This window comes from Erpetoichthys calabaricus, chromosome 16, assembly GCF_900747795.2.
Source record: "Erpetoichthys calabaricus chromosome 16, fErpCal1.3, whole genome shotgun sequence".
NCBI classification, from domain to species: Eukaryota; Metazoa; Chordata; class Cladistia; order Polypteriformes; family Polypteridae; genus Erpetoichthys; species Erpetoichthys calabaricus.
Genome location: NC_041409.2, coordinates 49,503,773 through 49,519,184, shown reverse-complemented (window position 1 = coordinate 49,519,184; position 15,412 = coordinate 49,503,773). Strand labels below are relative to the sequence as shown.

Sequence of the window (15,412 nt, the reverse complement as noted above, 5' to 3'; positions counted from 1 at the left end):
AGAAGGATGGAGAAAGTGCTGCCTTCAGTAATATCACAAGATCAAACTGGATTTATTAAAGGCTGACATTGAGCATCCAATCTTTGATGCCTGTTTAATGTAATAAATTCACCCGCAAAGTCAAACATCCCAGAGATTTTATTATCCTTGGATGCAGAAAAAGCATTTGATATAATTGAATGGAACTACCCTTTCGCTACATTGGAGAAATTTGGGTTTAGCCCGAACATCTGTGCATGGATCAAACTACAGTAATCCCTCCTCCATCACGGGGGTTGCGTTCCAGAACCCCCCGCGAAAGGTGAAAATGTTCATATGGTTCTTTTTATATATTTTAAGCCCTTATAAACTCTCCCACACTATTATAAACATTTCCCGCACAATTATACAGCATAAACCCTTTGTATTCTCTTAGATATTAGGTAAGATTCGTTGAAATTATGTATGTAAACACAGTTTATATGCAGTAAAACCTAAATATTATTTTAAAGATATCGAGCGTCTCCGATATCACATATGTTACAGCCATTACGACAGACAGGCCACCAGCAATAAATACGTACAATCCAAGAAAAATTGTATACAGTAAAATGTGTGTACAGTGACACTAAACTATGTACATTTATTAAGTACTGTACATAGATAATTAATTATGGTTACTCACCAACAATGACACGACGACTTGTCCAATAACGATGAGTTTAATTTTACTGCACAACAAAGGATAGAGTTACAGCTCTTCTAAAGGAGCCTCCTCAGGAGACTGTGTAGCAGATTCCAAAGCAGATTCTAAAGCAGATTCCATCCAGACTACTGCCTTATCACGTCCACTTGCAACTCGTTTTGCGCCCTGGTTAAAGGACACTGCGGCTGTAGATCTTATATGCTTTTCCTCCTTTTTAAATAAAAAGAATCGTGGACTCATTGATGCCGTAATGGTGTCCTGCAGCGGTGTAGCTGTTCCCTTCCTTCAACATATCCAAAACTTTTACCTTTTCTGCAATCATTTGCATCTTCTGTTGGCGCTTGGACATGGCCCCTGAAGCAGTAGCAGGAGCACGTTAATGCTGAATGAGTGAGATGAGACTTCCTGGTTAATGCACCACTCCGTTGCTGAGCCAATCAGCACACAGGAACTTAACTGTGTGCTCTGATTAGGTAGCTTCTCAGTCATTTGCCAATAGCGTCCCTTGTATGAAATCAACTGGGCAAACCAACTGAGGAAGCATGTACCAGAAGTAAAAAGACCCATTGTCCGCAGAAACCCGCGAAGCAGCGAAAAATCCACGTTATATATTTAGATATGCTTACATATAAAATCCGCGATAGAGTGAAGCCGCGAAAGTCGAAGCGCGATATAGCGAGGGATTACTGTACTGTATACCAATCCAGAAGCTTCAGTTTGTATTAACAACATCAATTCAGATTACTTTAAACTAGAACGTGGTACCAGACAAGGATGCCCCTTGTCACCACTACTTTTTGCAAATCGCCATTGAGCCACTGACAGTTCACTGTCAAAATGCTTATGAGATAAAAGGGATTATCAGAGAAGGACTTGAACAGAAAATTTCTCTAAATGCAGATAATATGGTACTGTATATATCAGACCCACAAAATACTGTGCTTGCAGTTCTAACAGCACTAACAGAATTTCAAAATTTTTCTGGTCTCAGAATTAATTTGAATAAAAGTGTGCTCTTTCCAGTGAATTCTCAAGCATGCAATATTAGATTGGACAACTTCCCTTTTATCATTGCAGATCAGTTTAAATATCTAGGGGTAAACATCAAAAGTAAACATAAAGCTCTTTATCAACAAAATTTTCCCGTCTGTATGGAAAAAATTAAGCAAGACTTGCACAGATGGTCTACCCTTCATCTTAATTTAGCTGGAAGAATTAACATTGCTAAGATGAATATCCTCCCTAAGCTTCTCTTCTTATTTCAAAACATTCCAAAATACATCAATAAATCGTTTTTTAAGAAATTAGATTCAACCATAACCACATTTATTTGGAATTGGAAACAAACACGTATCCAAAGAGCGACCCTACAAAGGCCAAAGGCAGAAGGTGGCATGGCTCTACCTAACTTTCAATTTTTTTACTGGGCAGCAAACATACAAACTATTAAAACCTGGATATGGACACAAATAGATGAACATATACAGGCTTGGTCTGCAATAGAAATAAAATCCTGCAGTACTTCTTTACATTCCTTGCTTTGTGCCCCAATAAATACAAGTTATTGTCAATATACTAACAACCCAATTGTGCTTCACTCACTCAGAATATGGAACCAATGCAGGAAGCATTTTAAGATTGAGAATCTTTTATCGGTGGCACCTCTGCACAAGAACCACCTTTTTCAGCCCTCATAAACATATGTAGTTTTTAATGTCTGGAAAGCATTTGGGATTAAATCACTTAGAGATCTGTACATAGACAACGTCTTTGCATCCTACGAACAATTACACTCCAAATTTAACTTTCTAGGAACACATTTATTTCACTACCTTCAAATTAGAAACTTTGTTAAACAGAACCTGCCCAATTTTCCTCACCTCCTTCCTCCCTCTATGCTGGAAAAAATATTGCTCAGTTTCGGGGACTTAGACAGCATTTCTGCAATATATAAAACCATTTTACAGTCCTTCCCTTACAAAGATCCAAGAAGACAGTGGGAAGAGGATATCTTACTCAATATCTCAGAAAAGGAGTGGAAGGTAGCAATGCAGAGAATTCACTCAAGCTCCATATGCGCAAAGTATACAATTATTCAACTCAAAATTATATATCGAGCACATCTGTCTCATTTGAAATTGTCCAAAATGTTTCCAGGTCAAGATCCAACCTGCGAATGCTGCAATCAAGTTCCAGCCTCACTGGGCCACATGTTTTGGGCGAGCACCAAATTAACATCATTCTGGACCAAAATCTTTAAATGCCTTTCAGACAGCCTTGGTGTCACAATCCCTCCTAACCCATGTGAAGGACAGCCGGGTCCCATGCCCGGCAGGGATGCCCCTGCTGCATCTGTTCCGAGGGAGCCACCATGGGCAGCTCAATACCTCCCCCGGGATGCTTGGTGGCAGCCTCCCTGGTGGACGATGATTCCCCAACCTGGCGCAGGGCTCCATGGGAGATGGAGTCCTCCACAGCCTGGTTGGGGGCTCGGATGGCCGCTAGGGGGAGCTGCATGACGTCTGCAGCCCAGCTGGTCAACTCGTCAGCCCCACCCGGAAGTTCAATTAGGACCAGGTAATCAAGCACCTGGAACACTTCCGGGTGGGGTATAAAAAAGGCCAGCCACCACCACTCGAGAGAGCCAGAGTCGGGAGGAGGAGGACTAAGCCTGAGGAGCAGTGGTGGTAAAGGAAGGAAGGAAGGAAGGAAGAAAGGAAGAGAAGAGTGTTGTGGTTTGTGAGTGTTCTGGGACTGTGTTGGGCCTGTGGGACACGGGGAAGGCGTGCCCCACGGCTGAAGAGAAATAAAAAAGTGTGCTCTGTTTAAGTACGTGCCTCTGTCTGAGTCTGTGCCGGGTCGGGCGCTATATAGCGCCGTTCACACCCACTAACAGCTGTGTTTGGTGTTCTTCCAGATGGGTTTAAATTGGAGAAGGACAAACAAACTATGATCGCCTTCACTACACTATTGGCACGTAGACTTATCTTGCTCAACTGAAAGAATTCTAACTCATCTCTTTTAAGTCAGTGGGTAACTGATGTTTTATACTATTTGAAATTGGAAAAAATCATATTCTCACTTAAAGGATCTGTGCAGAACTTTTTCAAAACCTGGCAGGATCTAATCAATAATATTTTAGAATAAGCTTTTAAAGCACTGAGGAAGCAGATTCTCTCCCCATTTCTTTTTCTTCTCCATTTATCTTTATCCACTTATTAATTCATCTATTTACTTTTTTTCTAGCGTTAAGTTTTATTCTGCTGCCCATGCTCTCTTTCCCAGGGGTGGGGGTTGATTTGTTTTCAATCCTGTTCTTGTAAAATTGATCTATTTGTATGGAATGTTGTGTGATTTCAATAAAATCAACAAAATCATAAAAAAAAATTGTCTATTTTGGCATGCCATCTTTGCATTTCCAATTAGACAGCAATGTTACATTTCTTTAGTTATCTTTAATTATCTAGACTTGCAATCAGAAGGTGGATGCTGTACAGCCTTCTCTCTAATTTTACTGGTGTTGTTAGGTAGATTTGTTTATTCGGGCATATTGAGTATTGAAATCCGCACCTTCTGTGGCTATTCGTTTTCTGCTCTCTTAATGGTAGTCCTTTTGACGGAGTGTGACACTCCCTTTACTTCAAATGCATATTTTGCTGTTCATATTTTCATGGTTTCATACCAGTTTTTTCAAACTTACATTGACTCCTACACTATCGTCATGACGCTGAACAACAGAGAGCAAACACAGCACCTGCAACAACGTATCATTCACGTTTACCATTCATCCATTGATGCTATTGAATGCCAATGTATAGTCTAAAGTTACAGAAAGGTTTTTCCCTTGCATCAAGTTATGTTTATTTTTAAGACATAAAATGTGCTCTCTGCACACGTGTTACACATTTAGATATCTAAGAGGGTCTTTTTTAGGAGACTTTTCGACTGTAGATGGTTCACCATAAACCGAAGCTTGGTGTTTGTCATACCAGGTTAACAAGAGCATCACTGATCTTTCCAGTTCAAAATTACCACATTACTGTGAGCATTGACTTCATGATGAGTTGGATTGGCTTAGAAAAGTGACACCCAGTGAGCCATCTAATGGTTCCCACCCAGTTTTAAGCAACATTCACTCATAATTGTCTCCAGACGTGTATTTTACAAGTGTGACTTAAGTGAAACCAGGCACCCATAAACTTTGGACTTCACCCTGTGTACCTAAGGCAGTTTGCCACCAGACTGCCATTTCAATTCCCAGACCTGCTGCACCATTGTAACCCTTAGTAAGTCACTTGTGTTCCAACTGTAAGAAATTCCTGTGGAAAGGAGTAACAAATTTGGATAGTCCCCTTTGGATAAACCTATCAGACAAACATCTATAATAATAATATCTTTAGTTGTGATCCAATTGCTGGTCATCAACCATTAAATCATTGGCTATAGGGGAGACTGTTTGCAGTTGGTAGATTAGAGTTCACAGAAGTAAAGATGGTATTTTATGGTTTTTACTGTAATATAAGAGAAGACAAAATCTCACAGACTCCTAATTTTTTTCTCATGTCTTAACAATCTGACATATTTTCATTTTCAGGGAGAAGAGCCAGACTTGAGGTAACCTCAGGAAATATAGATGGCTTAGTATCTGAAGGAGATCAAGTCCAGCTTCTCTGCTGGGTTGAAGGAGATCTTGTGGAGTGGAGATATGAGCTGCACAAAAGCAAAGCCATAAACCCCTATCTCACACAAATGGAGCCCACCTTCATCATCAGCTCTGTAGTTCATTCAGACAGTGGCGAGTACAGGTGTCGAGCCAGAAAAGAAGAGATTTACTCAAATTTTAGTGATCCTGTTCAGTTATACATATCTGGTGAGAAAATCATATTTGATTGAATTCACTTTATTTCTTTATAGTTTCTTCATCAATGGCAGGCTTAGAACCATAAAAGCTTGAAGTTGTAACTGAAAAATATGCAAAACCAGGACATGTTTGAATATATACAGAGTGGCACACAAAAAGTAGCTCTGTGCTAAGGAGTCCCACACTGGTTTTTGCAGCAGGTGAAGGTGTTGGGACTTCCTGCTAGAGTGCAGTTTTATTAGCTCTGTTAAGTCGATATTACATTTTTGACTTTTTGTCATAGAAGATGTCAGATTTGCTGTTCGCAAATGATCATGTTGCAGAACCATATAACGTTTCATGCCTGAAAACTACAGCCCATGTCACATTTACCAGATGTGCGTCAATCTTTTCAGCACAGTCGTTCTTACCTCTTTTTTTGACACCCAATAGTGTGCTGTCTGATGGAGCCAGCAATGTATGAAGTGCTAACAGCTGCAGTGAGTTCAGTAGCAATCTCTGCTCTTTATTTTTCTTTTCCACTCTGTTTAGTACATAAAACCTGAAATATCAGACAGATGAGCTTCTCTTCAATTTGCGAGGTTCAAAACATGCGTGTTCCCTATTCCTTGTCGCTACATTCTATGCATTGCATTTCCGGATGAACATTTATTGGTTGTCAGCTCTCCTGTGTATACAGCCTGAACCTCCTACTAATGAGACTATCAAACAGGTTTCATATCATTATATTGTCAAATTAATAACACAACAGATTATGAAAGGTTGGGGCACCTGAAGGTGATTCCCGCATACCTGAAATAAATTGCAACAAAAGAAAACACACAGCAAGTCTGTCATCAACTGTTTCCCAAGATGGCAGAGGAGCAAGTATTCAGGCCTGTAAGAAGGAAGAGATGGGTTCAGGAGGTCAGAAACTAGAAGTGACATCATCAGCGTTAGGTTTGTCAATCATCTGTTCTACAGAGGGAGGAGAGTTTTGTGAAATAGATGCTAAAATGTACTATTCAATTACAAAATATGCAACTAAAAAGAGTTTTTTTGTGGTTTGTAAAGAATTTTTGAGGTGAAAAATATGGAATAACACTCTTCTGTGTTTACCTGTGTTTTTTCCAGGGCTGTGTAATGCAGCTAATCTATAGCACACCAGTAAAACTATCTATCCATCCATTTTCCAACCCGCTGAATCCGAACACAGGGTCATGGGGGTCTGCTGGAGCCAATCCCAGCCAACACAGGGCACAAGGCAGGAACCAATCCTGGGCAGGGTGCCAACCCACCGCAGGACACACACAAACACACCCACACACCAAGCGCACACTAGGGCCAATTTAGAATCGCCAATCCACCTAACCAGCATGTCTTTGGACTGTGGGAGGAAACCAGAGCGCCCGGAGGAAACCCACGCAGACACGGGGAGAACATGCAAACTCCACACAGGGAGGACCCGGGAAGCGAACCCAGGTCCCCAGGTCTCCCAACTGCGAGGCAGCAGCACTACCCACTGTGCCACCGTGCCGCCCCCAGTAAAACTAATTTTATTTATTGCTCTTGTTGATATCTCTTTCAGGGAGTGCAGTGCTTTTTTTAATGTGACCTGCTGCACATTGTCCACCCAAAGACACACCAAAACACAACATCATGCTCATTACTGCATTTTCTCCACGGGAAAGCCCATCCCTTGCTGTTACCTAGCAACCACCCTTTCCTATTTTTTTGATTCTTGCAGATGAGGCTGAGGATAAGCACACTCCAAGTACTGGGAATAAATGTACTGAATATTGTTTCTGTCTCCAACACATCTTTAGGATTGTAATGAAAAAGACTGTCATCATAATTTGCAAAGTGGGCATTGTATTACCAAAACAACTGTGAAAGAATAAACAGAGAGATCATAAATGTTTAGGTCACTGAAGTGACCTCTGTATATTGTGATTGTTCATAATGGCACTCATAATAACCACCAGGGAGTCCAGGGTGTGTGCTATAATTGAGCCTGCCCTTTTAATCAGCTTCTCTTGAAGTGATGTAACTATCCCAGCACATCACAGCGTTGAAAATCACACTGACCATCACAGAGTTATAGAAATTATGAAGGATGTCACTAACCAGAATAAAGGAAGGCAGTCTTCTAATATAAAGAGCCTGCTCTGCCCTTTCTTATATAGTTCTCCTGTGTTACGAGACCAGTCCAACCCATCACTGATTTGGACCCCTAAGAGTGCACCACCTCCACATCCACTCTTGAATAGTGACCAGACAGAGAAGCTCTTTGGTAGTCTGCCTGACAGATAATTCATTATCCAGGACACCACAGGCTCATCCATCTTCATGGCTCTGGGTTTGCTCCTTGAAAGGGATGTTTGGATGGTATTGAAGGCTGTTTTCAGTTTTTTTGCCACTACTATTTGTCACGTGTAATCTGATAATTTAATTTTAGAATTTCTAGGGTGTTGTTGCCAATATCAAAAGGCGCAGCATTCTTTACTTTCTACGGCTCAGGAAGGTGGATAGCACCTTCATACAAGAATCTAAACTTTTATCAGATGATGTCATTCGCTTTGCTAATATACACCACCACGTTGCTGGATCATCCTCAGCCAGCTCACATAAATGTGGAGTGCTCATAGCGGTAAAACAAAACATACCCCTTAAAATCTTTGATATGGGCTCCAGTGCAGAGGAAAGGTTTTTCAGCTTAGGTCGGTTCTCAAGACGTGTGGTGTGACTGCATATTAAACATGCTTTTTTCCCTAACTTTCTGTACTTTCACAGTCCCCTGAATTAGAACATTAGAATGATCTAGATGAGAACAGGCCTTTCAGACTAACAAAGCTCACCAGTCCTGTTCACTTGATTCATTTAAAAAAACATCAAGTCTAGTTTTGAAAGTCCTACTGTCTACCACGCTACTTGGTACTTATTCCATGTCTCTGTGGTTCTCTGTGTAAAGAAAAAGTTCCTAATGTATGTGTAAAACTTACCCTTAACAAGTTTCCAGCTGTGTCCCTGTGATGTCGATGAACTCATTTTAAAGTCAGTGTCTCAATCCACTGGACTCGATCCTTTCGTAATTTTAAACACTTTGTTCATGTCACCTATAAATCTTCTTTTGCTTAAACTGAAAAGGCTCATCTCTCTTAATCTTTCTTCATAATTCATCCCCTGTAGCCCTGGAAGTAGCTTAATCGCTCTTCTCTGGACATTTTCTAGTGCTGCTATGTCCTTTTTGTTGCCTGGAGACCAAAACTGCACACAGTACTCAAGATGAGGCCTCATCGGTGTGTTATAAAGCTTCAGCATAACCACCTTGGACTTGTACTCTACACATCAGGGCACTATATAACCTAACTTACTATTAGCCTTCTTCATGTCGAGTCTGCTATGACTCCTAAATCCTTCTCATAAGGTCAACTTTCAATTTTCAGACCCCCATTTTGTATTCAAACCTCACATTTTTACTCCCTATATGTAATACTTTACATTTACTGACATTAAATTTCATCTGCCACAAATCTGTCCAAGACTGTATGCTGTCCAAATCCCTCTGTGATGATTCAACAGAGATTACCTGTCAATTCACCTACCTTGGTATCATCTGCAAACTTAACCAGCTTGTTACTTATATTCCTATCCAAATCATTTATATATATATTAAAAACAGTAGCAGCTTTAGCACTGACCCCTGTGGAACACCACTCTTAACATCAGCCAATTCTGATAAGGTTCTTTGCACCATCACCCTTTGCTTTCCTGTGTCTGAGTCAATTCTGCACCCATCTACAAACATCACCCTGAACTCTCACTTCTTTTAGTTTGATGCCCAGCCTCTCATGTGGCACCTTATCAAATGCTTTCTGAAAGTCCAGATAAATAATGTCATAAGCTACACTTTGATCATACCCTTTTGTTGCTTCCTAATGAAATTCCCAAATGCTCCCAATCATCTTTTTTATATAATGGGATAATTGCCATTTTCTAGTCCGTCTGAATCTCCCCGGTGTGTTGTGATTTCCTAAAAATAAGTGTCAAGGGTTTATATATGTACTCGCTAACCTCCTTAAGAACTTGAGGGTGAATATTATCTGGTGCTGATGATTTGTTTGATTTCAGCCTATTTAATCTGAGCAACACTTCTCCCTCTGCAATTTCCAAATCCCTCAGAATCTCCTTAGTAGCTCCATTTACCACTGGGAGGTTATCCACTTCTTCACATGTGAAGAACTCAGAAAAATGTGAATTTAGAGTATTTGCTATTTAACTGTCTGTATTTTTTAAACTCCCCTTTACTATTTCTGATGCGCTTCATCCCCTTATTGACTGTTCTACTAAAATACTGAAAGAATCTCTTTGGGTTGTCTTTCACCTTATCTGATGTGACAGATGGTTGTGGACCCTGCCCGACCAGAAGGCCAATATACCGGAAGGACTAGTGGAGCAGATGTGCACAGGACACTGCCTCCCCTGGAGCACTAGAGGGTAGGTTGGTGTGGATCCATGGATTCCAGCAGGACTTCATAGTAGTTGGAGTTCGGGACAGCCCTGTTGTGCTCTGTGGGGACTGCCAGGGGGAGCTTCCACCACACCTGGGAGTAATTTGAGATATGGCTAACGAGCCACCTGGAGCATTCCCAGGAGCAGCATAAAAGGATCTGCCTTTCTTCACTCAGGGGTGGCCCATTGGGACTCCTCATGCCTGCCTACCACCTCAGAATCTTCAGAGACACCGTCCAGCTCAAGAAGGACCTGAAAACAGTTTGACACTTCCAGTTCTGGGGTTGATGCCCTCAGACAGTGTGCACCCTTTACCAAACGTTTTGTGACCGTGACCCACCCTGTCTGGTCACAAACAAAATTGTGTTTTGTAATTTTTTTGCTGATAGATATTTTGCTCTTTAATCTTTAGGATAAAAAATTGATCACAAAAAGTTCACTACATATTGGAAAGTGTAAATTTATTAAATGAAGAATGTGAAATGCATCATTATTATATACTATATAGTATAAAAATTTGCCTGGGAGGGATAATTCTTCTATTAAGTAACTAGCCTGCTATGGTAACTTTTTCCTTATTTTTTTTCTTCAGCTCCCCAGCTTAGTGTTGCTTTGGTCAGTGTCGGAATTGGTCTTTTCCTTCTTTTTGTTGTCCTACTGCTGTGTGTTTACCTAAGGGTTGAAGGTAAGTGGGACAGTACACGTTTAACTGAGGGGTGCCACATGTACGGCCGTTTCCACACTACTACATTTCCATTTAAAAATGCAGACATTTGTCTTCATTTCTGCCTTTTGCCAACACTATCCTGACATTTCCAATTGACAAAAAACAATATTTCTAAAAATGCCACTACACAGCCAGAGACCTCTGAAAACAATGGAGTGACATTTCAGACATTTCAGTTTGGCTCTGGCTGGTTTATGTTCATTGCAATGTCTTGTTACCTGATTGGTCACCCATCACGAAAGACAAACATACAGTACTCCGACACAGCAGACATAAAAGAGTTGCTTTACATGATGCTTGGTTTGCTGCTTACTGTACCTGTGTTCGTCTAAATAAATGCTGCATACATGAGCAAAAGGCAAATCACTTTACTTGCTGCTTTTTCTTTAGACAGCAAGACAGTATTAGAGATGGTGCAATAGGGAATGAGGAAATGGGGAGCACTGCTGTAGTTGGAAAGATGTCATTCCTGCTGAGAAGAAAGTAAAATATGAAAAATGCTGAAGACCAATGAGCCACTAATAAAATGATTGAAAACACAGAATACAAAGCTTTTAACTTTGAGAACATGAAGACTTAAATCACAGTCATATATATTAACATGGCTGGACTTCCATCTTAATTTTCATCCTTCATTTCTAAGGGCCTTCTCTATATTTAAATGTCCACACAACCAGATCACTGTTTTCAACACTATTTATGAGCTTATTTATTATATATTAGGAAAATGGATAAATAGCAAAATTAAATTAAATAAAACCTGTTCAAAGAACATCTTCAGAGTGAATGCCAAGATGCATTGCCACATTAACATACCATGTCAGGTCATAAAATGTGTGCCTATTTTCAGAAAATATTTCACAAATGTAAGAGTTTAGAAGCCATCAAGTAGAAAAATGTCTTCTTGATGTAAATATAAAATAAGTTTATCTTCACTGTAAGAGGTTAATGTATTTCTCTTTGTGTTACATGTTGCCAATTTCTAAATGCAAGGAAAAATTCTAATAATTAGAAAACAAACAAGTATAAAATTGTGACAATAAGCCATGCCCCTGACATCATTTCAGTACTTGAATTGTCCTGTGCTGGGGTCCACACTGCCTTGGACTTCATCATTTGTTGTTAAGATCCCGTATACATTTGTTGGTGAAATGTTTATTTCTTTCAAATGTATTAACGTAATGATTTGGTTTTGTTGCTGATGGTGTGAGACGCCATCTACATTACTGTATAACAGTCAGCCTAAAACACTTTCTGGTCACCTGAGATTACTGATTTAAAAAAAAAAAGTAACACAAAACCCTACTCATTAGCATGAGTTTTCTTCTTTTGTCTTTGCAATTAAAAGATTCTTGGCATTTCACTTCAGTGTCTGATTATGGTTTTAAGCTGTGAGAAAAGATCTCAGGAAGATTATCATGTTCTGGTAACTTTTGACAAGTTAGACCAGCTCACCAGCTCTCCTAAATCCTGGTGAAGTTAGTAGTTTCCTAAATTATGAAAACTGAATAAAAGCTATTATTCCTGCTCCTAAGGGTAGGGACACATGTGCATCACTCTGAGATTTTTGAGCCAGCTAGGACCATGTTTTAACAATGCTGATAAATGTGGGCACTAAATGATTTTGGGGCCAGTAAATGTTAAGAGGAAGCAATTTCTTTTATGCAAGGTCCTAGTGTCTCTTAAATTTAGTTCACACAGAATTTTTTATTTTAAATGATTGGAGTTACTTTAAAATAATTCTTTTCAGGTCAAGATGAATGTTACACATATACTGTACAGTATGCAGACATCATCTTTGTTACTTTCTAAGAATAGATAATTCTGTGTTGCTGGATCAGTGGAATTTGATTAGAGTATTTAATACTTGCATTGTATAACGTTAAAACCCTTACTCACTAGACAAATTGTTTCAGAAGACAGACTATGTAATGAGAGGGGTATAGTGTTTCAACAGAAATTTAAATTACAGTTAATGACTGCAGATATTAAAAGCTTTTGTTCTTTTCACAGGTTTACTGTGCAACTTGTGCAGGAGCAGCAAGTAAGTTTTTGTATTTTATTTTATGAGTCTGTGGCATGTGCATTTTAAATGAATAAATAAATAACATACTCAAGTTTTCAGGTGGGGCATAGGTAGTGTGGTGGAGTGGCTCTGGAGATATATGTGGGAGCAGGTGATCCCGCGTTTGCGTGCACACATACAGAATCGACCTGTTCTCTCATTAACGCCAGAGTCATGACAGCCACACCTGAAAGCCAAAGTGCAAGACCAGGAGAAGCAATTGATGAAGAAGGGAATGTAGGTGTGTAGGTAGGTAGTGTGAAAGGCAGGTGTTTGAATGTAGCCTGTGTGTGCCCCCCACCCCCCCCTTATGTGTGGGATGGCTAACGTGCTGGCTCAGATCAAATGAGTGCAGGAGATTCATGAATTCTTTTGCTTTCAGGTCACCCTGATTATCAATGCAAAAATTAAAGTCACCAACAATTAGGAAACTGTTATAGTTAGTTATTATAATTGACAATAAGACTAAGAATTCCTCAGTGAAAGACCCATTATATTTAAGAGATCTATACATCGACAATACTAGAGACTGAGAAAATCCTTTAATAACAACAGCAAGATACTCAAAAGACGTGAACATAACAAAGGCGACCTATATACACTTTAACTGGCTCAAGTAAATATTTTTTAAACCTCCTCTTTTCTTGCTTTGGTGAACCACATGAGTAAAGCTGTAATTTGGTGGTACAGATTCAATTAAAACAGCTTCAGTATCAGAGCTAAGCCACGTTTCACTTTTAATGTAAGAAAGTCAATTTTCCTATCACTAATAAGATTGTTGATGTAAAATATCTTGTTGGTTAATGCTCTAACATTTTATAAGGCCATATTTAAGGTCTTGGAAGAACAGTGCTGAATTGGCAGAGTGTTACGGCTGCGCAAAATAGTAATTAAGTTATTCGTGTTAATGCCCCTTTATGTGGATTTTTTTTTGTTTTCGGAGAGGACCTGGGTGCTGAATCTATTAGGATGCATACCATCTCGCCTGAAGAAACGCAGCCTCTCCCAGGAGAGATCTCAGCTGTCCACTAAACCGATGTTTTGTCTATCGCAGAAGCTTTTCAAACAGTTGTTAAATGTCAACAGATGACTATGGTATTCATCAAGGGCCTCATGCATAATGCTGTGCATAGAATTCGCACTATAACATGATGTAAGCACAAAAGCGGAAATGTGCTTACGCACAAAAAAATCCAGATGTATAAATCTGTGCGAACGCCAGCTTCCACGTTCTTCTGCTACATAAATCCCGGTCAGTGTGAAAATTAACGCATGTGCACGTGCCTGCTGTCCCGCCCCAACTCCTCCCAGAATTTCGCCTCTTTGAATATGCAAATCAATATAAACAGCCCTTAAGATCAGCCTTCTGTGAAAAGACAATGGCAAAAGTACGAGGGAAAATAGAACAATTTCAGCAAATACCAAGTGGAGGCAAAGAAAAACGTACTATTTGTTGATTTAAACAGTGGTATAAACAACAAAAGGAAGTTGATTGTGTGACATTGCGTGTCAGAGAAACTCGAAAGCTCAAGTTCACAAAGTCGCACAGTGGCCGAAATAAAAAAGTTGTCAGATATCAAAGTCGCCATGAAAAGGCGAGTCATAGCCCACAGTCTCAGTGTCATACGAAAGCTTATTAGGGTACAGAGAAGACAAAAGGCACACAGTGGGAAAAAAGCATGAAATGTCAACTTTAATCTCGAAATTTCCACTTTAATCATGTAGATTATTTTGTCATTAAAGTAGAACATCATAAACTTCATCTTAAAATTGTTTAATTTGCTAGTTTCTCAAATCCCATCGTAACTAAAATAGCATGTTAAATGCTTTGTATTGTATTTGATCTTCTATGTGGGTGAATCACTACGTGCTTCCGGGCTTTCTCTTCCTTGACAGGACACAGAATCCATTACATTCGAAATATTACAGCTCTCTGAAAAATTTAAATACAGAGAAGTATACGTGATATCATTTTCATGATGATAGGAGTTAAAGCATTTCATTAAACATGGGAACACGGTGGCGCAGTGATTGTTCATGTCTCATGCAAGATGGTTGCTGCGCCATGTGCGACCTTCGATGAAATACTTTATTACAGAAGTACTGTCTTTTTCAATTCCTGTCCTTACTTTTCTTCCTCCAAATACCCAATCGCCACACAATCAGCTCTGTAATAGACATTAAGCCATCTGTAAGCTTAGAATGATGATTCTTCAAAACGTTTAAGAAACATTGAAATATCTTCGTAGTACGTGTTTAATTATTCTATCCATCTGTCCTTCCAGTATCGCGCCAGCCACAGCAAGAATACAGCGTGAGGCAGGAACAATCCGTGAATGAAGCTCCAGCTCCTCACTAAGCGCTGTGGCACCGTGTAGTTGAAGTTAAAGTTTATCTGTATAATATAATAAACATATTTTTCTGCATTTCATCTTAAAAATGATATCGTCATCATATGTAAATATGCACTTTATAAAGTGGCTCAGGTTGTGCAATATTATAACTGTATCGCAAGGTTACAGTGAGGTAATTGTACTTATAAGTACAAACAGTTCTACAACTTGATGGACTGATTGAGTGCGT

General features: G+C 39.6%; 1 protein-coding gene across 1 annotated transcript in view; it reads left to right on the top strand.

Annotated features, from left to right (window-relative positions):
- Positions 1-10,847, top strand: part of LOC114666488 (uncharacterized) — a 43,580-nt gene extending 32,733 nt beyond the window's left edge. Inside the window, exons 4-5 of the mRNA XM_028821383.2 lie at positions 5,280-5,555; positions 10,630-10,847. Coding sequence (XP_028677216.2) covers positions 5,280-5,555; positions 10,630-10,847 — 494 coding nt within the window. The remainder of the gene's footprint in view (positions 1-5,279; positions 5,556-10,629) is intronic.
- Positions 10,848-15,412: the final 4,565 nt, after the last annotated feature.